Source organism: Protomyctophum bolini (assembly GCF_963924005.1).
Source record: "Protomyctophum bolini genome assembly, chromosome: 5".
In the NCBI taxonomy this organism is placed as follows: Eukaryota; Metazoa; Chordata; class Actinopteri; order Myctophiformes; family Myctophidae; genus Protomyctophum; species Protomyctophum bolini.
In genome coordinates, this window is record NC_137866.1 from 5,825,631 (window position 1) to 5,853,566 (window position 27,936).

Consider the following 27,936-nt stretch of genomic DNA (forward strand, 5'->3'; position numbering starts at 1 on the left):
ATGGACCGCTCCACAGCGCTGTGTAGAATGGACCGCTCCACAGTGTTGTGTACAGGGCTGGACTGCCAGACTGGCCACAGGACGTACCGGACATTTCCTTCTTTTTTTTTTACCGGCAGGCAGGCCAATAGACGGCAGGCAGGCCACCAGGAAAGGTCCGGGCGTGCTGCCATTCTGCCAGTGCCATCATGGTAGTTTCACTGTACCTGTATCAGTGAGTGACAAATAAACCCTCTACAAAGGGTTGTGTAGTTGTCTGTTGGTTTGTATCATTTAGGCCTATGTTGTTCTGTAAAAGTGGTGGTATTATATGGGCTTGTTTGTTTGTGTGTGCCTCGACGGAGCGGGCGGTAGAGTTTCTGCTATCTGCGCGCTGGTTGTGGTGGGCCGGTCTGGGCCAAATTCACGCGAAAATGACCGGGCCAATTTTTGTCCCAGTCCAGCCCTGGTTGTGTAAACCAGCTATCTCCATTTTTCAACGTTATTGTTTATATATGGTTATGTCCATTGTCTATATATGGCTATTTCTACTGTCTATATATGGCTGTGTCTTTTCTGTAATGGTTAATAGTTTGGAGGATTTAGCTGCACCCACACAACACGGACACATTCTCAGAAGAAACGGATAACAACGGCGAAGAGGTGGACCCTAGAATCCAGGCAGAGCTGGAGCAGCTCAACCAGTCTTCTGCCGACATCAACAGACACGAGACACGACTGCAGGATGCCAGGCAGAGGTTTCACCGTGCGCTGCTGGAGGCCACGGAGAAGCTGGTGGAGCTGAGGAAGAAGACCGGGAAGGCCGTGGAGAAGTCCAAGCCCTACTGGGAGGCCTGCAGCACGGCCACACAGGCTCAGCGGGAAGCCCACAACGCCGCCCAGGACTTTGAGAAGGCCATGGACGTCCTTCAGGCAGCCGGGGACATGATGTCCACCGCACAGCTGAGAGACAACCAGCAGCTTGACTCCGACGCCTGGCGGGAGATGCTCCACCATGCCACCCAGAGACTGACCGAGGCCCAGCAGACCAAGACGAGCAGCGAGCGGGTCCACCAGGAGACGGTGGCTAGGTCAACGTTGGCCATGAGCCGCGTGAAACATCTGGAGAAGAAGCTGAGACGTGCCATCAACAAGTCCAAGCCTTACTTTGAGCTGAAGGCAAAATACTACGTGCAGCTGGGCGACCTGGAGAAGGATGTGGACGAGCTCCAGGCCAGGCTGTCCCGGGACAAAGACGAGTACAAGACGGCCCTCGGGAACCTGGAAATGATCTCGGAGCAGATCCACGAGAGCCGACGCAGCTCCACCGTCAGCCCTCATGTGGTTCTGTTCCACTAGCGGAACTAATTGTCCCATGGGGGTGGTCCACTGGTCCTTGCGGTTCCCCAGGAACATGCAGGGATGGGTACCGTTTAAATGGACTGCATTTACCATTTACCAAATGCTTTGCCAACTCAGTGGCCTTGTGGTTAGAGTGTCCGCCCTGAGACCGCGAGGTCGGGGTTCAATCCCCGCCCGGGTCATACCAAAGACTGTAAAAATGGGACCCAGTGCCTCCCTGCTTGACACTCAGCATCAAGGGTTGGATTGGGGGTCCCTGTGACATACTAGCGTCATGTCCAGGGGGTGTACTTGTACATCAAGCTGCCTCACGCTACAGAAACAGGAGATAGGCTCTTGCCCTATGGGCCTCATGGCTCGGCAAGGCTTACTTACTTATAAGTATAGGGCATAATTTTTTTAAGACAAAAAACAAGCTAAAATATGTAGATAATGTGGCGTCTGCCTGACATCAACAATATATGGACATAGCAGCCGGTCTAGTATGTTGCTTACATGTTTCGACGGAGGGTTTCATCCCATCCGTGACAACATTCCCATGTATACGGGCCTACTATATACTGTATATAGGTGGGACATCATAAACCTAATATTTATATTCCCATATAGTTATATGGGTGGAACATCACAAACATAACGCTACGGTGCAAAAGAATATCACATTATTATTATTATTATTATAACAAAAGAGTATATATAGCCTGTCAGCACATTGTAACACGATATTGAATGCAATAGTGTGTGAATATATTGTCAGGTTCAACTAGTCTACAGGCCCAGGGGCTGTAAATCTCACAGGCCTTTTTAATGGCCCTTAAGGGCCTTTAATGCCCCCTGGCTGCCAATCAATTGAGCGCTTAACCACTTAAGTTAAGTAGCCTATACTGTAGGCTACTTTTCTCTGTTAGGCACCTAACCACCTGCCCACTCAGAAACCAAAGTGAATTTGAAAACATAACCAACGACAAAAACACTCTACCTATTGGGAGAAATACAACAAACACAGCAAGATCTGAACTGTAAAAGAAGGCTATAGAATACAACCACTACCAAGTAGACTTCTAGACCCATATACTGCATGTAAACGGAGCTGCTATATACCTTTAAAGTAAACACATTTTAATTCTGAGGCTTTTTTGTATACTATTTAAATAATTTTGAGAATATAAATACTGCTATTTGTAAATGGTGCATTTTTATATAGCACTTTAATCCAAAGCGCTTTACATAGATTGTGCATTTCATTCACCCATTCACACACTGATGGCAGAGGAGGAAACCATACAAGGTACCAACTACCAACCTGCACAGCAGGACTCGGGAGCAATTAGGCATATACTGGAAACATCACGTTTTATTTTTTAATCATCTCCTTGACCTACATTTAACACAATCAAACAGCCAATGAAGGGTCCCAGGAGCCCTTGTCAGGGCCTCAAACCCAGTACCGTGCGGTCCACTCCAGTTTCCCTGAAGAGCCCCTGAGAGCCAAGGGCCCCTGGGTCAAGGACTAATTGGCCCAATTAGCCCTGCCACTGCCTATTTGTCTCAAAGTGACTGCAAAAGATTAGTGCTTTTTGTTTAAAAAAAGCTTCATACCCTCATGTAGGCTATAATACGAATGGGCGTCCTTACCTCGACAGTCCACAAGATGGCACCCTAAAACCAATGTTGTGCCTTTCCTTGGCAGTATGGTGGGGCTGCAAAAGGAACTTTATGTCCCTTTAAGAAGGCTGTAAGACCAGGCTAATAAGTTTAACCAAAATCTCTAACCCAACGACTATATGCACAACACATTTCTTACTATTTAGCCTACTTTGTTTATTATGTTGTTGCATAACAAATACACATACACATTCATTACTATCTGCTACAATACCAAACTTAACCATATTATCTAGCCTTATGTATACACAACCACTTTATGTAGGACAGTCGACAGTTCATGCATTTATTGTTTTATATGTACTGTACTATTATGATCTTAACAACCTTGTTAATAAGTCAGTCAGTCAGTCAATCAACAATCAATCATAATCACCTTCACCCCTTCTGTGAAAAGCACACCCTCTCCTTGGCACCATCTAAAGCGGTTGTTTCCAAACTCATACAATCAAAAAATCATAATCACAACTTAAGTATAATATAACCAATATACTCATGGAATTATGATTCATAATTCGTGAGTATATTGGTTACTTATATATATATATTAGCCTATAATTGTGGTATGTGCATCTTTTATTCATATTTTTCAACACAGGTCTTATCTAATATCTTGTCATTATGCAGACATAATGTCAGGTTAATTTGTCGAGCTGGCATCCTATTACCTATAGTGAGTAGGCCTATAGTTTCAATGTACAGATTATTGTTTTTTTTTTTTTTAATAATCCTAGTCTAACTATTTTCAGTACCTCATGTTTTTTTAAACGTTACTTACCGGTAATTACTTTTTTTTAAAAAGCTCCTTATCAGTCATATTTCAGCTTGTCACATTCGGTCTGTCTGTGTAAGAGCGGATACGGAAACAGCGCGTGCATGAAGTGTGCAATGCGCGTGCAAACATGATCGGATACAGTAAGGCTGGACTCTGGGCCGGATGTGGCTCATTTGGGAGCAAGAAGCCAAATATATCTATTATATTGTATAATATAATATAATATAATATTATATATATATATATATATAATTTAGATTAGTATTATGGTCTATATCTATGGCAGAAGCCACCACCAGGCTTCGCCTTCCATGAGAGGGTTTGGTTTAGATGGGTGGGGCCTCGTGATAATGACGCGAACCGGAAAATAGCAGATCTGCAAGCTCACAAGGCGTCGCGTACGGCCGCACGCGACGACTTGTGAAGCTTATAGCTCTGCTATTTTCTTTAACGGGGGGCTTGATACTGTCTATAGTACCAGCCAGCCAGCCTCGGCAGTAGAGCGGCTAGCACTGAGCAGCAAGATGCGGTGTACTAGGATACTGGAGGTCTCACCAAGCTAATACATGTTTTATTTCTTATTTTTTATATAAACTCCTTCCACTGCGACACACAGAGACATGGCGGGATACCTCAAAAAGCAAATTCTGAAGCATTTATCCAGGTAAGATTTCGCTTTATCATCATTATTTAATAAATACCCCTTTTATTTATGTGTGTGAGATGTTAGCCAGCTGCTAAAGCCCCCAGCTGGGCTTAATCATTGTAATGTTTAAGCAACACCAACACCAGACAGTCATTATTAATGAGTTTATGTACAGTACTTAACCCAGCGGCGACACCTCAGCCTCACTGCAAGATAAACAACAACAAAGACGGACATGCCTGCCTGGACGCTGACAATGTTGAATCATTGATTGATTCATTCATTTGACTTTTAATAATCGATTTAGTCAGCCACCTCGACACATAAAGTCACAAAAACAGCAACCATACAACGGTGCTGTGATGAGACAGACAGAAAGAGAGACAGACAGACCTTACAAAAGGCTGACTGTAATGTGACAGTAAAGCTACAATGCAATACAAACACACATGATATAAATGGAAACAAACTTAAGAAACAAACAAACAAACACAGACAGCAAGCACAAGGCTTACAGTCTGAGTGGTTCCAGGGGGTCCCCAGCCAAGGAACAGTTTTAAAGTACACTTCTGCCCTGTTTTGCTTATAGGCTATTTTTGATTATTTTTTTTGGACAAATCCTAATCTTGTTATATGGGGGGGTCCCTGCCCTGGCTGGCATAAAGTAGAACAAAATGGACCTTTAGGGATGGAGTCTGTGATTCTGAAACATGTAACAAAATGGACCCATAAGGATTTCACAGTGTCCCCAGAAATCAAATGAAATGAGGGTCTGTGGTGTAATGCTTATCAAACTGTCCGTCCTTGACATTATAAAGGTTGAGAATCCCCTTGACAGCAGCTCTGACCTGAGGTAGATCAGGTTCATGTCAATGTTTGCAGAATACATAATATTAAAATATCCCACTTTCAGCAGCACAGTCAAATATAGGACACAGTGTTTTTGTGTGTTCTTCTACTTCAAGTTCACCGGCCCGAATTTACCCCCATGATATCACATCATCTTGTTTAGTTCAGTCTTTAGTTTATTATTGAGACATTAGTTCTCAAAGTGGAGTCTGGGGACCCCTGTGGGGGTCCTTGAGGGGGTTCCACTGGGGTGAGTGAAGAGAAGAGAGTCCGCACACACGTTTGCTCCAAGGTGTTTGCTTTTTATTCAAAACACCATAACATTTCGGCCGTGAACGGCCTTCATCGGGTGTGACTGATGCTGACTGGGCAGGTGATTCACAAACACCACCAATAAGTGACATGACAATAAATATGAATAACCACCACAGCAAGCAAGTTTACAATAAGGCAACACAGTTTCAAAGGAACAGTTTCGATAAAATGTTCTGGTTTTTTGCTTGTTACAGACTGTTTTAGTATTTTTTATAAATAAATGTTTTAAATAGACACGTTGTGTCTTATTCTTGGTGTTTTGAATAAAAAGCAAACACCTTGGAGCAAACCTGTGTGCGGACTCTCTTCTCTTCACTGTACTTACCGTAGTCCAGCACCAGACAGGAACTGGGTCTGGATGTGTGCTAGCCACCTACTTTTTATACTGGTTCCACTGGGGTCCCAAACTAAATGAGTTAAAATAGCATAAAAATGATCAGATTAACTATTATTTTATACTGTGGCTAGCTTGTAGATCTGCTATTTTCTTTTCAACGATTTCGTTTTTTTTTAAATATATAATTAATTTATATATTAATCTGACCACTTCCGCCATATTTCAAACTCGTACAAATGATTGACAATGATTGACATTTTTTTAATAATCAGTTCAGTTGTCATAAATGGAAAAACTTCAACCCTAGCCTATAGTGCACCTATTCTGGGCATGACTTTAGGTGACTATTCTCAATGCGTCAACTTTGATAACTTTTGACTTCAAGATTTAGTTTGGCATGGATTTGGATGGATGCTCCTCCTGGGCCAGGCCCAGATTCAACTGTAATACTACTACTAATAATAATAAAAATACAAAAACACATTTGAATTTAACCCATTAAGACCTGATGTTGCTATAGCCGTGAACCTCTTTTTCAGGTCTTGTCAACTACAAATATTATGTATCAGGCTCACAATTGTGAGTCTGTAGATGGCTATGTTCAGAGCGCAACCAGACATAAAATGACTTGTCTTTTAGTTATTGTGCATCTCTTCTCCACTAGTCCCTCCCTAACATTTTTGTCTAGTTTTTATTTGTTGATGAAATTGTCAATATATTTAGTCTTAGTTTTAGTCATCATAGCTTTGTTTTTTTTGTTTTTTTTTCGTCAGTGAAAAAAGGTAGTCGTCGAAATGTTTTGTCATAGTTTTAGTTGATGGAATTCACACTGCACTATACCATTTCCTTACTATTACTAGTACTGTCAAGTGTCATGGCACGGTTTGTTAGCATTGCTCTTATGAATAATAATAATCTTCAAATATGCTTAAGGCTTCAGTTCACACGTTGCTCCCACACCGATGCTTGCAGTTTCAATACTAGACTGGTCCCATCCTGTTGTAAATGACTGTCTGCCAGAGTCACTTACTTGGTTCTACTCTGAGCAAAGGCAGATATACTTGTTTTCTAATTGGTTTCTACAGAGTGGACATTTATGATCTTCTTTAGCTGGGACCAGTAGATGCATTTTTAGTGCTGCTGTTTGTAATGCTGTGTGACTGACTGAGTTAGGATGATTCTACAGTTGGACTGTAGCAAATCTCTCACAGACGAAAACGGACACGCACTGTTCAGAGCATTTGTTCTCAGAGTGATGTCTGTGGACACCCAGGGCAGGGGTCCTTGGTGCAGTGTTTCCAGGGCAGGGGTCCTTGGTGTGTTTCCAGGGCAGGGGTCCTTGGTGTGTTTCCAGGGCAGGGGTCCTTGGTGTGTTTCCAGGGCAGGGGTCCTTGGTGCAGTGTTTCCAGGGCAGGGGTCCTTGGTGTGTTTCCAGGGCAGGGGTCCTTGGTGTGTTTCCAGGGCAGGGGTCCTTGGTGTGTTTCCAGGGCAGGGGTCCTTGGTGTGTTTCCAGGGCAGGGGTCCTTGGTGTGTTTCCAGGGCAGGGGTCCTTGGTGCAGTGTTTCCAGGGCAGGGGTCCTTGGTGTGTTTCCAGGGCAGGGGTCCTTGGTGTGTTTCCAGGGCAGGGGTCCTTGGTGTGTTTCCAGGGCAGGGGTCCTTGGTGTGTTTCCAGGGCAGGGGTCCTTGGTGTGTTTCCAGGGCAGGGGTCCTTGGTGTGTTTCCAGGGCAGGGGTCCTTGGTGTGTTTCCAGGGCAGGGGTCCTTGGTGTGTTTCCAGGGCAGGGGTCCTTGGTGTGTTTCCAGGGCAGGGGTCCTTGGTGTGTTTCCAGGGGGTCTCCACTCTCCAGCAAATGTAGTTAATGTAGCACAATCATTTATATGTTGTTGACCGTTCAAATATTGCAGCAAGCTCATAGCATTAAGCTCACAGTTCGTCAGTCACTTCGTGCTACACTACATCTGCTATTTATTTCTGAACATAAATGTAACATAAATCTTCTCTTCTGGGCAAGAGAAGTGAAGAAGGGGGTGACAAACTGACATATTGAGCCATGCAATAAAGTATGGCAGCCCCCTATCGTACCCCCCTTCACATTCAGTAGATCCTGTGATGCTTTGTGGCCAGATGTCATTTCCTGGGGTCTAGGAGGACTATAGTAAATAATAAATACAATAAAAATAGCTATAAAATGTTGCTAAACAATACATGTTGTTACCCATGTTCGAATGCCCCCGCCCCCCTGTCAAATAGCTAAAAGAAAGCAGCAAATGAAAAGAATGTAACGCTCATCTTTTACTTTCTCTAATAACAACCTAAAACATGAACCTTGGTTGAAAAAAACCTAAAGGTGTCCTTTTACCACTTGAACCATATAGTATCCCTATTCTGGTGGGGAACATTTGCCAAAGATGGCAGATCTACAAGCTCACAGGCAAAACGTTACACTCCCGTCTCCCGCCAGGCCGTGCGTGCGTGCGTGCGTGCGGTAGCCGCCCTAGTGCTTTTGTGCTGTATGGAAGGAGTTGACTTATTTCTGGATATAATGGAGCAGGTGCACTTCCTCTGAATGCTTCTTTGAGCGGCGGGTGTTCGGCTGCAGGAAGTGACTGTTTTTGAAAGTGTTGACGCATTGTTAGAGTCTGAAGGAAATGCACGCATGCAAAATTAACCACATGGACCCTACTGTCCTCATTCTGGGGTCAAATTAACCATATGGACCCTACTGTCCTCATTCTGGCCGTCAAATTAACCACATGGACCCTACTGTCCTCATTCTGGGGTCAAATTAACCACATGGACCCTACTGTCCTCATTCTGGGGTCAAATTAACCCACTGTGAGTTGTGAGAATATGTTACATCTTTGAACTGTTCAAAATGGTCAAAGTTGACCTTCCGCACTCCTCCACACGGCGGGGCACCGGCAAAAAAAAGAAATGTCATCTCGGAGGTGCCCTGTCGGCACATAACTCGGACAGCGCTGAGTCGGCTGAAGGTGACTTCGCAACAGAAGTAGTTACAACTCTTTGAGTGCCAAGTACGAGATGTTCTGTCTTTTTCTTCCAAGTCTCTGAGTGCCAAATACGAGAAAATATAATGTTTTCAGTGATTTACGATAGTAGTCAGGTGCACACCATGTCAACTGACTGTTCTTATAACCAGGAACAATTAAGGAATATATTGCATGGCTGCTGTTTGACTCGCATATTTCTTTTCCGCGAACACAGAGTAGTGACCGATGGTAGTGGACAGAACACACTGGACTTCCCTGCCTGGTATTTAGCCAGCAGTCTTGTGGTTACGGTGATGGTTTGGGTATGTCAAATGTCACATTAGATTACTGCTTTCATTGGGCAGAATGATCGACTCAAATGTAATCACTGTCTCAAAGGGCACATTTAACAAATTATTCCCAGTGTAAAAGAACCTCTGTTAACGGAGAACTGGCTATGAGTGGTACGGCTGAAGGGAGGTGGAGATTGTCGGATTGTATAGTCTAGTATTATTATAGTAGTACTGTACTGTATTAACCCATTTTGACCTGAGATCAGATTCTAAAAATGTCTTCTACATCCTGACAGTTTTCTGAAAAAGCGATGTTTCTATGTCCCCAAAATGGATTAATATCATAGATAGAAACTACTACATTTATATTTCTAAACAGAGGAGCAAAACAGAGGCTATAGCTTTATTAACCAAGGCCCTAATTATTCTAATGATACCAAGTGATCATGAAACGTTGTTGGTATGTGTTCTTTCCAAGATATTCAAAACAAAAAATGTAAAAACATCCCAACATGGCACGAAGTGATGCACTGTGAGCTTATCTTAAATAGCCATTGTAGCACATTTTTCTGGGGGCACCCTGGAACCCGGACGTTAATGTTTTGCATATAATTTTGATGCACCCTACTATACAGCGGACAGCCGTCTCAAAACACAATTGGATGCATATTGCATGATGCTCATGTTCTAAATGCCTATGTACAGCTGTCACATACACCCACCTTTTTGGACATAATCTGTATTCATTCCATTTGACTTATTTTCAATCTCTTTCCCTTTGCTCTCACTCTACCTCTGTCCTCTCTCTCTCCTCACAGAATACTACAAAACAATGCTTTACACCACCTGTAAAACCGACGCGACAAGGCTTGTGTGTTATACAGCAAATTGATCTGAACAATATAAAACTGTCGTCAGTTCACTGGTTCTGAGCACAAATCTGGTTTTACTCTGATCTACATCCTATCAAGGAAATTGGCTTATACAGCACCACAATATTGGCAGTACAGTGCTGCTTACAGTTGCACTGACAGCAGTTTAATATTAGTATTCAAGGGGCTTTGATGGGATCTTCAGTTTACTGTATTTATTAATTAACAAAAATGAAATAAGATAAGACGTTTTCTAGATCATATGTTAACACAACAGTGTTGACACTAATGCCTAAAACAACACAAAGTATGGGTTGACTATCAGTCATTTTTGCCGGACACCCCCTGAAACCCCTGGGGGTCCCCGGCTGGGTCCCACCAGTTGAGAAGCACTGCTTTACATGGAGTAGAGCAGAAAAACACTGAAGGTGGTCAATTTGCTTGAATCATCATAAAGTCTTGATGGAGACGCATGTAGACCACACTGCCCTGTTCCATCTGTAGAATCATTGCATTTGATATGAAGGAATTGCCTTGGGCCATCTCTGAATTGTGCAGAATTCTCTGGTCCTTGTGGTAGAGGTTTCATTGCCATCCATGGTCCTTTGCGCCTCTCGAATGCAGTGAATCTGATCATCCCCATATGGGCTGTGATCTGGCCTATAGTCCTGAACGTAAAGATCATCCCCATATGGGCTGTGATCTGGCCTAGTCCTGAACGTAAAGATCATCCCCATATGGGCTGTGATCTGGCCTAGTCCTGAACGTAAAGATCATCCCCATATGGGCTGTGATCTGGCCTAGTCCTGAACGTAAAGATCATCCCCATATGGGCTGTGATCTGGCCTAGTCCTGAACGTAAAGATCATCCCCATATGGGCTGTGATCTGGCCTATAGTCCTGAACGTAAAGATCATCCCCATATGGGCTGTGATCTGGCCTAGTCCTGAACGTAAAGATCATCCCCATATGGGCTGTGATCTTGCCTAGTCCTGAACGTCACCGGAGTCACTGTTTGGCTTGCTGGGCCTGCTTCAGTAAAGGCTCATTTTTAGTTGCCACTAAGCAGCTAGTATAATCCTTTCTTGTCCCTCATTGAACGTAGATCTACAAGCTCACTGCATGTGCATTGTGAGTTATTTTGGTGTCCAACGCCGTTGGCATATTTAGTAGTAATTTGAGTCCTAATTAATAGTACAGGCTCTGTGCATTGGCCTCATGTTACAGTACATCTGACTGCCTCACTTATTACATACTGTAGAGCTACTCTGCTGTCATGCTACTCTGCTGTAGCGTTGCATATTTGCACACACACACACACACACACACACACACACACACACACACACTATGCATGCAGTAGAGTTATACAATATAACTCTTGTAATCCTTGGATTTAACTTCCGACTGCTGAACCAGTCGAGGGACATTGCTTTAGGCTTTAGTATGTATAGTGAAACCCAGTAATTCTTGGGACTGCAGGCCAAAGGTTTGCTCAATCGATGACTTCAGTTTAAGCCGTGGAATGTCTTCTGACTCCTTAAAAGCACTGAGGTCAGTCAGGTCATGGGTGGGGGTCGGGTGGTCCGCAGCACAGACCCCATGTATCAACCATGTTGGGCAGAACCATATCCACTTTTCACCTTTTTGGGTTTTGTCGTAAATGAATGCCCTACTTGATCACACCACACAGCATCACACAAAAGTATCAAACATATCTGTTCCACCACGTTTTGAGCTTGTAGATCTGCTATTTGCTGCTGTGATTCCCCTAGTGAGCTTTAAAAGGATTGCCATGAGCACACTTCCCATACATTGCTCCTGCTTTGACGTATAGCAACTGTCTGCTTGCTTTTTAGTCTACTAGCAATTTTCGTTGCTTAGTTTTTATTTATTAGTCCTTATTGGTCGCGTTCCTGTTCTCCCTTTTAAGCTTCTGCGGTAGTGGTTACTGTATTTATGAGCATTGTCTGTCCTATTCTTTTGTTGTGTATTTATTTTGTTACTGGCAGAGCTGTGTCACTTATTTTGCCTCTTGTCTTGGCCAGTTCACACTTGTAAAAGAGACTTCAGTCTCAATGTGGTTTTTACCAGTTAAATAAAGGTAAAAAAAAAATATATATATATATAATATTTGAATGAATTTGAATTCTGAAAAGTAACAGTTTTTGGACATAACGGTCTCTGTCCACCCGACAGAGACTATATTTTACTTTATTTGTTTATTTATTTGGACAGGACTTAATGCATATTAATGGACGTCACATGGACGTAAATACACCGGATATAGCACAGCTAATTCTCATCCGCAGTCCTCACAGGAAACACAAAACGGAAAAACAGACAGTCAAACAGTGGAATACATTTACATGACATTAGGGAACACAGCATAACAAAGAAATACACCTAAAATAATCATAAATGGTCACAGCTTTGGTTTTCAAGCAACCATTCTTTTCAGATTGTATTTAAAAGAGGGAAATGTTAATGTAGCACAGTCCCTTATACGCAGAGGAAGGCCATTCCATGCTACACAACCCTGTACCGAGAGAGAGGACATTTTGGCCCAATGTTGTTTGCCGGTGCGGCACTTCGCAGTCTCCTCGAATGGTTGCTCTGGTACTGATTCCCCTATCAGGCTTTCGTTTAATGAATTCACTTAGGGGGGGAGGAGATATATATATGCATAATATATCTCAATGTTTGAGCCCTACAGTCGACTCCAGTCTTATGTTGGTCTAATCCAGAGGTTTTCAACTGGTGGTCCGTGGACCACTGGTGGTCCGTGAAGGTATTGCATGTGGTCCCTGGCCATGCATTTAGTATGTTTTTTTATCGCCCACGAGTTGGAAAACAAACTAGTTCATTAAGTGACCTGGTGATGTATGATGACGTCAGTTACTTACTGGGAAGTCGGATGTCAAGAACTTCCACAGAAAGGGAAAGTGAACCGGATTATTTATTGTGCCCATATAATCATGCAGGTTAAGATACAGTAAGAAGCATGTTACTGTAAGAAGCATATATTAAATTACTGACTGCTAAGGGCTTGATTTAATTCACCTCAAATTAACAAATTTGATATTTATTTTAATATCCCCTCACTCAACTCAACAGTGGTCCCCAGGTTGATTCTTAGTCAGGGTGGTGGTCCCTGGTTCATAATCAGTTGAAAACCCCTGGTCTAATCTATGACTGTGGTCTTGAGCAGACTAGACGATGGTGGGTTTATTTATGCCATTCCCATGAGACGGACCGGGCTTTAACCCAATTGAACATTGCTTGAATATGATTATCGGGACAACAGGCTTGCTATTGTCTCTGACATCGGGAGGGTACGGCAGTGTTGTGTTGGAGCTATTGTTCACCACATTAACCACTTAAAAAGCCAGCGTGGCTCACCACCAGTTACTGTACATGCAGTGTAACAGTACTGTATGTCTTCTGAGAGTGGTATTGGGTTACACTACTAGAGCAAGGGTTCCCAAAACCTTTCAGGCCGTGACCTCCGCCTACCCCCTGAACGCACTGTGTACTCTTGTCGTTCGAAAATCCAGTGCGCTGCGCAATCCGGGTGTGCCGAGTGCCCGCACTGAGCGACCCTAACCCTGAAGCTGGGGTTGTCCACTGAGCGACCCTACCCTGAAGCTGGGGTTGTCCACTGAGCGACCCTAACCCTGAAGCTGGGGTTGTCCACTGAGCGACCCTAACCCTGAAGCTGGGGTTGTCCACTGAGCGACCCTAACCCTGAAGCTGGGGTTGTCCACTGAGCGACCCTAACCCTGAAGCTGGGGTTGTCCACTGAGCGACCCTAACCCTGAAGCTGGGGTTGTCCACTGAGCGACCCTAACCCTGAAGCTGGGGTTGTCCACTGAGCGACCCTAACCCTGAAGCTGGGGTTGTCCGGTGTGAATCGGTGTGAATGCGTCACAGCTGTGGTCGTTCGTAAATAAGGCACATTGAACACTGTGACCGCCCACCACACTCAACAAACTGACCACATTCCCGGTGCGCATTTCCGAACGCAGCCTTAGATTGACTCTGTATTTCTGCATTTTTAAAAATGTTCTTAAGGTATAAAATTATTAAATATGTCAGTAATTTCTTTGTATATTCAGGTTATTTGTCATATCTGCCCTGTGTAACTTCAAAGCCCAAAAGCCATACAAAAATGTAATTTTTAACATTTCAGTGTTCAATGACAAAAACATTTATTTAAAATATTAAATATTTAAAATGCATATCTTGGGGGTCCTTGACATGAAAATGTTTGAGAACGACTAACATAGAAGGCATTTGTAGAATCCACATCAGGCCTAAATTGGTTAAAGCGCAAATAACATGCATTTTAAAACTGCTTTTAATATTTAATAATCATATGGTCTATGTCCCTCAAAGTTATTTCTAATGGTTTGAGCCTCAATCACCACTCTGATATAACCAGGCCTTGGCATTTCTTTCTGGACTTTGAAAGCAGTTTTAGCTGCAGTACCACAATGTCCTGAGGTGGAGAGGGTGCTGATATGCAGATTATTTAATATTTGAGTCATTATAATACTCATGCTAGATAAAACCAGGCTTGTTTCCATTCCATGCCAGCTTGGAAAATCAACAATGGTGGACATTGTAAACAAAGTGGAAATGCAAATTTGGAACTGAAGACTGAAGAAGAGGGGGCATTATACAAAGTAGGGTGACATTGATGACATCACGATGAGGCCAAAATCAGTCGAGCTGTTCCTGAGAGCAATCTCCATTAAAACACCCATATGACATGAAGGCCTGATTGTTCAAAATTGGTTATTTGTGGGGATAGAAAACACACATGGGAGCCCCAAAAATACAAAAGAAATTGAAAAAGTTGAATTTTATGTTATAGGTCCTTTAATAGCGCATCATTCATTCATATTGCAGTTTTGAATCTTGATTGCATTGATTGAATACTTTAGTCAGAAATGTTGTCGGACTGTAGTCAGATGTTGAATGCTAAAAGGATAACGCAAAAAAAATAGTGTTAAATTATTAGGACGGCTCTACCTAGGATGTGGAAAAGGTCAAAGCCAGATGCAGCAGCCTGCTGTGAGCTACTGCCTTAATAGAGTTGCTCTCAGCATGACCCATTCAATTTAATTACTGCCAATTAGTGCACAACTGCCTCCAAATGACATTTGGCAATTTGTCTCAACTCTCAGACAAATATTGACTCGCTCTACGGTAGATCCTATTTCGGTCTGAGACTTCACAGTGAGTCAGTGTGTGTGTTTTTTGTGCGATGTTTGTGTTTTTCATTTGGCGTCCCTCCCTCTCCCTGAACGCTGTTCTTTCTCTGGTCGTTCCTCTCTCCACCGCCAGGTTCACAAAGAACCTGTCGCCAGACAAGATCAACCTGAGCACGTTGAAAGGGGAGGGGCAGCTGTCCAACCTGGAGTTGGACGAGGAGGTCCTGCAGAACATGTTGGACCTGCCCACCTGGCTGGCTGTCACCAGGGTGTTCTGCAACAAAGCTGCTATCAGGGTGAGTTCACCAGAACCTTAACTACAGTACCTACCTGACTGTTACTCACTAAAGTGTCTACTGCAGGCTTCCCCAATCCTTTTCCTCTGAGGGCCACATTATGTTGGGGATTATGGATCGCAGTCTAGAAGCTACTTTTGCCAGCTCTAAAACCCCTTTTTAATAAAAAATAAAATAAAAACTTGATCACAAAACATTTCTTTTTTTTACAATATATCCATTACCATTATCCAAATGTATTCCTTTTATTTGTTTTACATTTTGGAAAACCATAGCCAATTTAACACTGAGGTGCCCACAATGTTTAGGTGCCCACTGTTCACTTTGTGTGTGAAAAGAAATGTGGAAAAAAATGCCACTGAATTCGTAATCCTTTTTGTTCCTTTGTTTCTGACTTTATATGTGAAAATGAAGCCCCAACATGTGGAAGCTGATATGCTATTATTGTGAAGGGTTTCTGAATGTTTCTGAACGTCTCAGCCTGCATATTTCCGCCTGCTGAAAATATCTGATTTACAAGCTCACAACATGCGACGCGGTGTGAGCTTGCAGATCAGCTATTTCCAGCATGCAACATGTTGTACGACAAAGAATACATCAGGTTTCACTGTGGGAGATGTCTTTTCTTGGCTGAGGCGATCATGTACGTATACACACAGCGCTCCTTGGCGCAAAATAACAAGCTATTGGAAGCTATTTTTTGGTGGCACATTATACATTATGCTGAATGAACTTGAATCAAACAACAAGTTTACCTCAGTGTTTGGGGACATGCACTGTACTGTGTCTGCTGTCTCCGTGGATTCAGCGCGAGCAGCATCATCCAGTTGTAAGATGCGTGCTGTGCACTTCAGAGAATTTTCTTCGGGTTTTCGCCTGGAAGGCTCTATATGGGAATCTGGTACATTCTGTGAACCAGAAGTGAACTATGCGAGAGTGAGGTTCACACACACAAGTAGTTCTCAATGACGTCCATCAATAATAATAATAATAATAACTTTATTTATATAGCACTTTTCTGGACAAAGTCACAAAGTGCTGTACAACAAATTCACAGGAAGATGGAACACATTTAAATGGATGCACCATAGCAAATCAAGAACTTACAGCCAGCTGGCCTATACAGTAGAAAGCATTTTTAAAGATACAATATAAAAACAACAGCAATGTAATAATAGATAGAAATAAAAATACCGACAGAGTTGTGGACCGGCTTGCATTGACCCATCATGTGCATTCTGTGTTTTCTCTTGTCAGCTGATCATCTGCTTGAACAAGTCACGGCTGTTACAGTTACAGCAAAGGCTCAAATACCACTGATTGGCCATGTTCATTGCCTCATTAAATGGGCCTCTCAGGATTATTACATAATCGCCTATAATCGCAATTATTTTTCCATAATCATAATCATAATGGTTTCCATGTCGAAAAATAAACATACATTCCAATGCATCAGTCGTTGCTGTCTGGCAGAAACCCCATAACCCCATAATTCTAACTGACAATATCATATCCTATATACTGTATCTGTGGTTTTCAACCAAATGGACCCTCATACGTAGATATTTAACTCTTGAGAGCGTAAAATGAAAGTTTCACACTCTCAAGCGCTACATTTTTGTTAAACATCTGCATTACAAATTTACAAGATGTCTACACAAACTAGAAAGGCAGTTCCTGTAGAAACTGCGTGGGCTCGCATAAATTGCAATGTATAAAGTTTTTGCCGTGTCAAGTTTGAAACTCGGGGACCGGAGTAATAGTGTTCCCATTGGTGGTCTAAATCCATAATCAAAATTTCGGGACTGTAGCATATTGTAAACAAAAGTAGAAAATGTATTAAAGCTGAAGTAAAAGTTAAAAAAAAGTATGAACATTTGGAAAAACTATAGTTTAAGCATAAATAACTGCATAAAGCGGAATAAAGTATGTGGAAGCTGTAGAAGTGTTTTTAAAAGTTTAAAAGTTTAAAAAAAAAAATCTTTATTAAAAAAATTCAAGTTTTTTCTTTTAAGTAAAAAAAAAAGAGGTTAAAGTTTTTTTTTTTTTAAGTTTTCATTTTTTTCAAAAAATTACATTTTTTTCAAAAAATTACATTTTTTTCAAAAAATTACTTTTTTTTCAAAAAAATACTTTTTTTCAAAATAATACGTTTTTTTCAAAATAATACTTTTTTTAAAAAAAATACTTTTTTTGGAAAAAATACTTTTTTTTGGAAAAAATACTTTTTTTTGGAAAAAATACTTTTTTTTGGAAAAAAATACTTTTTTTGGAAAAAATACTTTTTTTGGAAAAAATACTTTTTTTGGAAAAAATACTTTTTTTCATTTTTTTGCGTGCGTGCGTGCGTGCACTTGCGAGAGCTGTGTAAAGGCCAGCCAATAGGAAGACAGGGTGTGTGTGTGCGTGTGTGCGTGTGTGCGTGCTCTTGCGAGAGCTGTGTAAAGGCCAGCCAATTGCACAAATAGCAGACCTACAAGCTCACAAGGTATCGCAGAGCAACTCATTGAGATCTTGTAACTTTAATGTCAGCCCTGTAATTAAGCCCTTATATGTCTCAGCTGTGGACGTAAAAGACTTCCAAGTTCTATGCCAGTACTATGACTGGGAGATTATAATGGCCGTGAATGGGGGGAAACTATGCCCCGAACAAATTGCTCTATCGCAAAAAGTAAAAGTCGAATGCAAATATTTTTTTCGCTGTGAGTGGCCTGAGATATTGAGGTACACCATGTGCGATTGTGGTGTTGGTACGATTGAAAATGTGGTTATAAGAGCGAGTTAAGAATTGTCAGCGCGATAATTTCCTCGTAAGAATTATACAATGGAGGTCAATGAGCAGATTGACTGTTTTTGTGTCACTTAAAAGGCCGTAGTTCACATTCTGTATGTCTCTGTGCTTTGGTGGTCACATTGTGTGAAAGAGGACATGTGTGGCTACAAAATGACAAAAGAACATGCGTGTAAAATGAATACTTTGGCCGGGACGACAATTTGTTTGGTAAATTTTCAAGGAAAGAATTTCAGTTTCCACACTCTAGTCAAAGAGGCCCCGCACTCTAAGATGGCACTAATTAGCCGAAACGGCCTGCGATTGAACTGCGATTTCGGAAAAACCGTTTAACGTATTCGAATACGGTTTGAACCACGAAAAAGTCCAGAGTCGTGTGAGCGTTCTAAAGTTTAAATCACGTTTCTACGACAAAGTATGCCAGAGTAATGAGGCTGCAAAAGTGAGGTTGATTTAGAGATAAATCCCATACATTGTCAATGGGAGGGAAAAACTATAAATAAAGTTAAATATATTAATAAGTATAAACTTTTTCAAAACAAATTTTTCACCAATGAAAGTTCAAAGATAGATGAACATTATAAAGTTTGAATGAAGTTTCAAAGTGAAAGTATGACGGAGTAATAAGAGCTCAAAAAAGTTAACTGTGAAAAATGGGACCTTTCTTCCATCGACTCTCATTATAAAGGATGTAAAAAAAAGTTTAAAAGTTAAAAAGTATAAAAAGTATAAAACTTTGTAAAAATAAAAATACAAGCCACAATCACTTCAAAGAGCTGAACAGTTTGAAGTTTGAACTAAATTTCTAGCATAAAGTATGTGGAAGTAGTAGGGTGTCAAAAAAACGGCGGAATAAAGAATAAATAAATAAACATAGGCTGGCAATAACTAGTGTGTGCTCGCTGTAGCGAGCCCACAATTAGAGAATGTGAAATAATTGTTACCGGTATTTTCATCTCTCGTATGGTACCAACAACAGCATAGAAATGTATTCGCCGACAAAATATTCTTTAGTTTTGGCGTCTGAGAGGCTAAATCTCATCAAATTGTAGTCTGTGGCCTAAATGCCCCATACAGTGTAGATAATAAGCCCTGACATGAAAGATGTTGAAAACCACTGCTATATATTTAAATTGGCTAATGGATCAGACATAACCATGCCCATATACTAATAATAACTGTATATGGGCATTATACCATATGGGGGCGGCTGTGGCTCAGGAGGTAGAGCAGGTCGTCCAATGATCCATGGGTCGGCGGTTCGAATCCCGGCTCCTCCTCCTGTCCACATGTCGAAGTGTCCTTGGGCTAGACGACACTGAACCCTACATTGCCTCCAGTGGGTTGGTCGGTGTGAGCTCGCCACCATTGGTGTGTGAATGTGGGAAGTGAGGACCGCTGGCGTCGACTGTTCGCCGCTTCACCTCCCAATGTATGAATGAATGAACCGTTGTGAAGCGCTTTGAGCACTTGGGAAAAGCGCTATGTGAAAATGCAATTCATTATTACACTGATGACATCAGGGAGCTCCATGTATGGGAATGTTGGTCGGATCAGCAGCAGTGCAACTTGGAAGTGAAAATTTGAGTTTTAATTAATAGTGGAACTGGATAAATCTACAAGCTCACAACGTGCTGCGATGCAACGCAATGTAAACTTTTAGAATGTCTATTTCAGCTGTTGTTAAATTACTTTGTATGTATAGTTATTAAATATTAAATGTCCTGTGCATTTAAACATTTAAACAAAAATGTTCTGATTACTTTTTTTTCTTTTTTAAGATTCTTTTGCGGCTTACGCCTTTTATTATTATAAATTTTTGAAGGGACAGACAGGAAACGGGAGAGAGATGGGGGGGGGAAGACATGCAGTAAAGGCCGTGTCGGGCTCGGGAGTCGAACCCGCGGCCCACACTGCGACTGGATTAACAGTCGGGTGCCCAGACGGTTACGCCACCGCCTGGCCGTTTCGATTACTTTTGACATTTTTATCATTCGCCCGGAGATCCACTTTGTTCCCAGATTACAGAACCGACTCGAACTGTTGGATAATATGATAAAATGGTCAAATCGAATGATTTTAATTGCTGGCAAAGATGCTTTTTTTTATACCAGTAGATGTGAGTTATAGACTACTCCATAATAGAATCTAGCAGTTGTGTAGCAGCCTACAATAAGAGACAATTACAGTGTCTTTATTTAGCTGCTACTTATCATTCAGACTGCACTATTAAAGCTTTCCTATTCATTTCGGGGTAAACATCATCATGGACGTTCGTTCTGGTGGGCAGCCAGCATGCGGTGCTCCTAATTAAGTGACAGCGTGAGGTCTGCTGTGGTAGAACGCTGAGGTATGGCTCTGTCTGTCTGTCTGTCTGTCTGTGGTTTGATTCACTGATTTCACCCGTGCTCTTCTCCTGTCTTCGTCTCGTTTGCAGATACAATGGACCAAGTTGAAAACGAGCCCCATCTGCTTGGTAAGGATGTATACCCTGTTTCACCCAGTTCTGTTTTAAAATGTCATGTCTGCTTGGTAAGGATACACTGTTTCACCCAGTAGTAGTAGTAGTAAATCTTTATTTCGGTCTATTTGAAAAATTAAAAAATACATGCATACATTAGAGTCCACTTATACAAGTGGCACCGAAAAGGTGTAGGCTGAAGCCCAGGCTTATTTTGCCTACCCTTTTTGAAGAAAAAAAAGTAACAAAACTTTGGTTTCAAATAGAAAGTAGTAACACATCCAGGCAAACATCACCCTGGGCAAAACCTAAGCTGAAAAGACTATCAGCGCAAGTTGCGGGATTTTAGCGGAAGTGAAATCGTTGATGCTTTACAAATCAGTTTACATTCTCCGCGAATGAAACAAGTGTTGTGATTGGTCGGGAATACATCGTATCCGGGGGAAATACATTTGACGGCTGTTCCGGAGGATACAACCGCCGATAGCTTCTCTGCCTTAGGTTGTGACCAGGCTTTTCTTTTCGCAGATAAGTAAGCCTGGGACCGAGGCTAGGCAAACATAGGTTTTAACAAAACTAAGACAAATCTAAGCAAAAGACAATTTTTACATACTCTAATTTGAAGAGTAACAAAAGTTCCAAAATTAACGAGTTTCAAAACGAAAATTAATATAATTTTCAAACATTATTAAAGTGAGGAAAAAAGGCATAATTCGGAAGGACTTTCCAGGCACAAAAAGTCTGTTTTAAAATGTCATGTCTGTTCTCCACTCCCAACTGCCCCTCTCTCTCTACATCAACAGTTCTTAACCACTTAGCATTTACTGCCAAGAATTACCGGTCTGTCCAGTCATTGCCATAATGTACTGTCAGGACCTGTGGCTTATTGAAGGGGCAAAAAAAATACCTTGGGTCTTGAACCGGAAGTTTGTACCATCCATCCGAGGCATGAATTTTGTAATCGCGACTAAGTGACACTTTTTTTTTAATGATTCGTGAACATCGACGTTTTGATCATAAACACAATCTTAATAATAATAATAATAAAACTTTATTTGTATAGCACCTTTCATGACATGAAATGCAGCTCAAAGTGCTTTACAGAGCAATGGAGAAAAAAAAAGAAAAGCAAGGCAACAACATTAAAAAATAAGCAGTAATGCAATACAGTGAGGACATGAATAACAAAAAATAAAAGATCAATTAAAAGCAATGTTGTAGAAGTGGGTCTTGAGCTGTGCTTTAAAAAATGTCTACAGAGGCTGGCTGACGAAGGTACAGTGGGAGCTTGTTCCATGCCGTCGGCCCGTAGAAGCAAAAAGCTGCTTCCCCGTATTTTTTTGTTAGCGAGCAGGCCAGCAGTGGAAGACCTTAGGGGGCGGTTTGGGACATATTTAGGCAGGCAGTCATGTAGGTAGGAAGGTGCGAGACCATTGAGAGCTTTATACACAAGTAAAATAATTTTAAAATCAATCCTAAAAACAACCGGAAGCCAGTGCAGTGAAGCCAAAACTGGAGTAATATGTTCTCTTTTGGAAAAGAAACCCGAGATATAAGCGTTTGAACTAAGATTTCAGTTAAGTGAGTCAACATGCAAGTGGACGTGTGACATTGTGAGCTTGTAGATCTGCTATTTCATCCCAGAATATGGACACTTATTAAGGGTTCATGTGGTTAAACACACTGCGCTGTCTTTTAATATTCCACTCGACTTCAACATGACGTTACTGTCACAAGCTCACAGGTGCAAAATAAACGACAATATTCTTTAGTGCAAGCTAGTAGCTAAACACACCAGTTGTTACAATTAAAGTAAGAATAGGAGAAAATAAAAATCTCACTCCTCGGGACAAGTATCAAATACACATGGTGTTTAACACGGTAGCCAATGGCTGCCATGTTAAGTGGTCAGATGGGTGGGCTTTAGACTAAACTATGTACTCTGTTCCAGTACCTGGACAAGGTGGAGGTGGAGATGAGGACGTGTGAAGAGCCACGCCCACCCAACGGCCCCTCCCCCATCGCTACCTCAGCAGGCCAGAGGTGAGCCTGCTTAAAGGGACATTGCACCCACGCACACGCACGCTCCTATTATGTAATATAGTTCTGTATGAAATTAATCCAACCCAATGTCCAGCATCTCGTGCACGCCCGCACGCACGCTCCTATTGTTCCATAATAGTTCTGTATGACTCCAAAATCCGTGTCTCGCAGTGCTATCCAAACCGAACAAAAGAAAAAGTGAATCCAAAAGGAAATTCCCCCCCAAAAAAGCATGGATTAATAAAACAAAAGTTTAAAAAAATCTCGTTTGAAATGACCAAACCTGCCTAACGATGATAGGCAGATTTCTAAACTGTCCACAGCCCTCCTCTGAGACACAGAGTGAGTCACAGAGTGAGTCACAGAGTGAGTCACAGAGTGAGTCACAGACAGAGTGAGTTGACAGAATTGGTGCCATGATCTTATTGTGAGCATTCGTGATAATATGAAGATAAGGCTGAGAATAGGTGAAGTGGTCCTGTTTTTAAATAGGTGATCTACAAGCTCACAACGCAGCGTGTTGCGACCAGTTGTGAGCTATTTTCTGCTCAAAGTATTCCCCATGATTATGAATTGCTGGGGCTTAACCCATTGATGCCTGAGGCCCAATCTGGGAACGCCTTCTAGGGCCTGACCTAAGGTTTCTGAAATAGTTACGTTGCTACATGTATAGCAATAGCGGATAAGATTTCAGATTTCAGATTTTTATTGAAGGGACAGCCCCTTGAGATGCAGCATCTCATTTTCAAGAGGGACCCATAAAAAACAAAATACAGAAAAGCATACTGTACACAAATACACAAAATATGCAGTACACAGATACAAACAGATAAACAAATACATACATATATACACAAATAGCTTGCTCACCATCTTCCACCTAAATCACCAACCACCACATAATACACAGTGTAGATAAGGTCACAGCGCAAATATTTCAGGGTCATAAAAGGTTACAGTCAGGTTAGAAGCAAAGACAAGTTGAGTCTAGATGTGAATGTAAGGAGGTCCTGAAGCTACTATATGATGAGATGGATCTAAGATCTAGAGGGAGGTTGTTCCAATCGAATGGAGCTTTGTAGGAGAAAGACCTCCGCCCAACCACATTGGAGATTTTGGGGATTTTAAAGTAAGGGTATTGAAGATGTCTTAGTGGATAAGACACAGAGAGCGCGGCCGGCATCAAGGGTAGAACAACGTATACATTGCACCAGGCGTCAATGGGTTAAGTGGTTAAGAACAATGCATTGCCTTGCCTGACAGGAATGACAGGATTCAGAGGTAAAAATAACCCGGCAGAGTTGTGACCCTGAAGCCTTTCTTTCAGTTTGTCTTTGTCACAAGACCTTGACAGACACACTAAGAGCCTTATTGCTGACAGGCTAATAATAATTCTAACTCAAACAAACAGCATTACAGCTTCAAAACGAAGAGCGGTTTTACCTTTTCTGCGTTGCAGCTCATTTCGGAGGGTCCAGTCCATCAAAGCTCTGAATGTCACGTCAGCACGATTTGAGGCGGCGACTGCTTGACCAGTGTTACTGTACATTTGACAGCAAATGTTGATTTCGTTTTATTGAATACAATAGTAGTTCTAGTCAAATTTTAGTCATCTAATCTGAAATGTTTTAGTTTTAGTGGACTAAATAATAGCATTAGATTTTTAGTAAACTAAATCTCCAGTTGGTTTAGTTGCATGTTGTAAAATGCTGTAAAAATAGCTTCTCTAATAGGGCTGCATGTTTATGTTTATGGCCAAATGTATTATCACGATTATTTTTTGACCAATATTGTGATCACGGTTACTCATCACGATTATTCACTGAGCATAGTGATCATTTAGTTGTTGTTGTTGTTGTTGTTGTTAAAAACAACAAATCCCTACATATCCCTGCTCAAAATAAAGCGGGCCCTCCATAATATTAACGTAATACTAACGTAATACTCCTGCAAATAAACTTGTCGTGCTACAGAGTGTTGCGCACCAGAAATGGCCGATCTACAAGCACACAATGCATCACACATTTGTGTTCAATAGCTCTATATTAACACTGTAATTATGTCTACAGAGAGTCTGTTTAGTAACAGCCCGTCGTCTCCACAGCTCTGTAATGAATATAAAATACCCTTTTCAGTTCAGGATACAATTTTCACCCAATCGGGAGAAAGAAATCGTGCAGGATAAAATATGCATGCATATTGGAAAGACATTGGGCCTCTTTATTACTTCCTTCACAGGTCTTAACATTTATACTAATTAAGACTCTGTTCCATTAAGTTAATTTACTTTAGTTAATTTAGTTTTGTTAATCTTATTTCAAGGACCCCCATAACTCGAAGACGGTACAAATGGAACCAAATAGGCACCTAACGGGTCCATTTGGTTCCATTTGCACACTCTCTGAACCACCCTGACTGATCTGTTTGAACCCATTCTGGGCGGGAACCCCTTTTGGTGTTAGCATTATGCTTTGCTTTAGCTTTTGAAAAATCGAAGAACCACTGACACAGAAACATAGCTTTTTCAGAAAACTGTCAGGATGTAGAAGACATTTTTTATCTAATCTGATCTCAGGTCAAAAGAAAGAGGCCCAATTTATTTCCAGTATGTCTGCTCTGCATGGAGCCTGTTGAAAAACGGGAGGTTTCCATCTTATTATTATCTGTCACTGAGTGTCGTCCGCCTGTGCTTCATGCGTTTGGCAGCGAGTACGGCTTTGCGGAGAAGGTGGTGGAGGGCATGTCCGTGGTGATCAACACCATCACCATTAAGGTCCAGGCCCGGGCCTTCCACGCCTCCTTTGAGCTCTGGCAGCTCCAGGGGAACAGCCTCAACCCCAAGTGGCAGAAAAGTGACCTGCGCTTCACCCGCGTCACGGACCCCAAGAGAGGAGAGGTAAACGGCACGCACACATGCACGCACGCCACACCACGCACGCCACGCACGCAACACAGAATAATGCTGGTTTTCATTTCACCACGCAAACTTTGTCTTTCACATTCTGGTGAAAATAGCTAATCTGCTAAAAAGGGCACAACTCGTCCATAGTACAGAGTGACAATTTATGGGTTGTAGTAAAGTCTTCATATGAAATGCCCCTTACATGTCCAATAATTGGTTCCATTTGCACACTCAGTTACACACCCGTAAAGGGGCCATTTGGAACCCCCTCGAGAAACCATGAGGGTCCCTGGACCACGATTTAGACCCACTGGTGTAGCATAGAGTGTTTATAAATGAATATCAGCACCCTGACTCTGTTCGACCAGAATGGAGCACAGAGCCTCCGTTAGTATCATTGGTAACACCTGTGAAGGAAGGAAGGAAGATGCCAAATTTCTTTCCAATATGGCTGCCACGTGCATAGAGCCTATTGCAGCTGTACATGTGCTTTTTTAAAATAAACTTAGTTTATTGTTTTTTTTCACAGAAGCGTTATTTAAATACTGGAGTTGAGAAAGAATAAGTGGTGGCATTAACAGCTTCTCTTAATTAATAAACTCCACAAGTATAACGTACAAGAATAAATACATCGAATTTGTGCTTTCTTCTACGCTATGATGTTAACATCAAAGAGTTGCTGTCATGTGCTGATAATATAAAGTGATTTATTTAATGAGAGACCCAACATTCACCATGTCCAAACCCCCTCTCTGTTAAAGACATTTCATGATCCAGTTCATGGAGAAAAGCTCTCGTTTGAAAAACCAGATGACAGCTGTTTGAACCAAAGCATTTTGCCTTGGCGTACTAATAATCGTGTCATCTTAAGAGCGTGCGCGTGTGCGACCGTGCGTGTGTGCCTTATCCGACCATGCCATTTGGCCTGTCACAATTATTACATAATAATCCCTTGAGGCCAACACGGAAGTTCAGGGACCACGCAAGTGATAATGTCTTGTGAATACATGCCCCACCTGGTTATGCAATTATTCTACATGTTGTATTCTATTCTATTTCACTGGCTACCCACTAACATAAGACCTATTGTCCTACAGTACATGCAAACCTTGTGTCCACGCAGCCACGCACAGTCTCAATCAATGCAGTTATAATGCTATACAACTTGGTCTCTCCCAGTGTCTTTTTTTTTGTCCACTAAAACTATGACGAAACGTGTTCGTCGAAAACTAAATAAGAACTATAAGCTATATGATGACTAAGACTAAATATGTTAAATTATTCAACAAATAAAAAACTTGACTAACATGCTAGGGAGGGACTAGTGGAGAAGAAGACCTAAAGGACAAGACATTTTATGTTTGGTCACGCTCGGGTGTTGACAAAATCAACTGTAGATTTAGTCAACTAAAATCGTATGATATTTAGTCAACTAAAACCCAAACTAAAACATTTCCAGATTACTAAAATATAACTAAAACTAAATGGCATTTTAGTCAAGACTATGACTAAAGGGAAACTCCCCCCTGTCAAAATAAAAATAAAAGACTATGACTAAAAACCAAATAAGAAATGGCTGTCCAAATCAACACGGGTCCTTCCTCTCCCCGTGCAGGTGTTGACCTTCAAGGAGATCAACTGGCAGAGTTTAAGGATCGAGGCGGACGCCATAGAGAGTGACGACGCCGACCTGGGAAGCACGCCACTGCGTCTCATCACCAACCAGGGACGCATCCGCATCGCACTGAAACGCAGGGTAAGACTGATGGTACACATCACTATTCACCAGGGACGCATCCGCATCGCACTGAAACGCAGGGTAAGACTGATGGTACACATCACTATTCACTAGGGACGCATCCGCATCGCACTGAAACGCAGGGTAAGACTGATGGTACACATCACTATTCACCAGGGACGCATCCGCATCGCACTGAAACGCAGGGTAAGACTGATGGTACACATCACTATTCACTAGGGACGCATCCGCATCGCACTGAAACGCAGGGTAAGACTGATGGTACACATCACTATTCACCAGGGACGCATCCGCATCGCACTGAAACGCAGGGTAAGACTGATGGTACACATCACTATTCACTAGGGACGCATCCGCATCGCACTGAAACGCAGGGTAAGAC

The 27,936-nt window shown here is 41.9% G+C and overlaps 2 protein-coding genes across 2 annotated transcripts in view; both read left to right on the forward strand.

Moving 5' to 3' along the window:
- Positions 1-1,338, forward strand: LOC308316207 (SH3 domain-binding protein 5-like; the record flags this gene model as incomplete). Its single annotated transcript, XM_080764671.1, has 2 exons — positions 1-42; positions 586-1,338. The coding sequence occupies 2 exons, from the start codon at positions 1-3 to the stop codon at positions 1,336-1,338; spliced, it is 795 nt and encodes a 264-aa protein (XP_080620797.1).
- Positions 1,339-4,289: 2,951 nt separating this feature from the next.
- bltp3a (bridge-like lipid transfer protein family member 3A) overlaps positions 4,290-27,936 on the forward strand; it is a 76,969-nt gene continuing 53,322 nt past the window's right edge. Inside the window, exons 1-6 of the mRNA XM_080762687.1 lie at positions 4,290-4,445; positions 15,436-15,598; positions 20,827-20,865; positions 22,802-22,893; positions 25,600-25,789; positions 27,411-27,551. Of these exons, the coding sequence (XP_080618813.1) occupies positions 4,402-4,445; positions 15,436-15,598; positions 20,827-20,865; positions 22,802-22,893; positions 25,600-25,789; positions 27,411-27,551 (669 nt within the window). The 5' untranslated portion in view covers positions 4,290-4,401. The remainder of the gene's footprint in view (positions 4,446-15,435; positions 15,599-20,826; positions 20,866-22,801; positions 22,894-25,599; positions 25,790-27,410; positions 27,552-27,936) is intronic.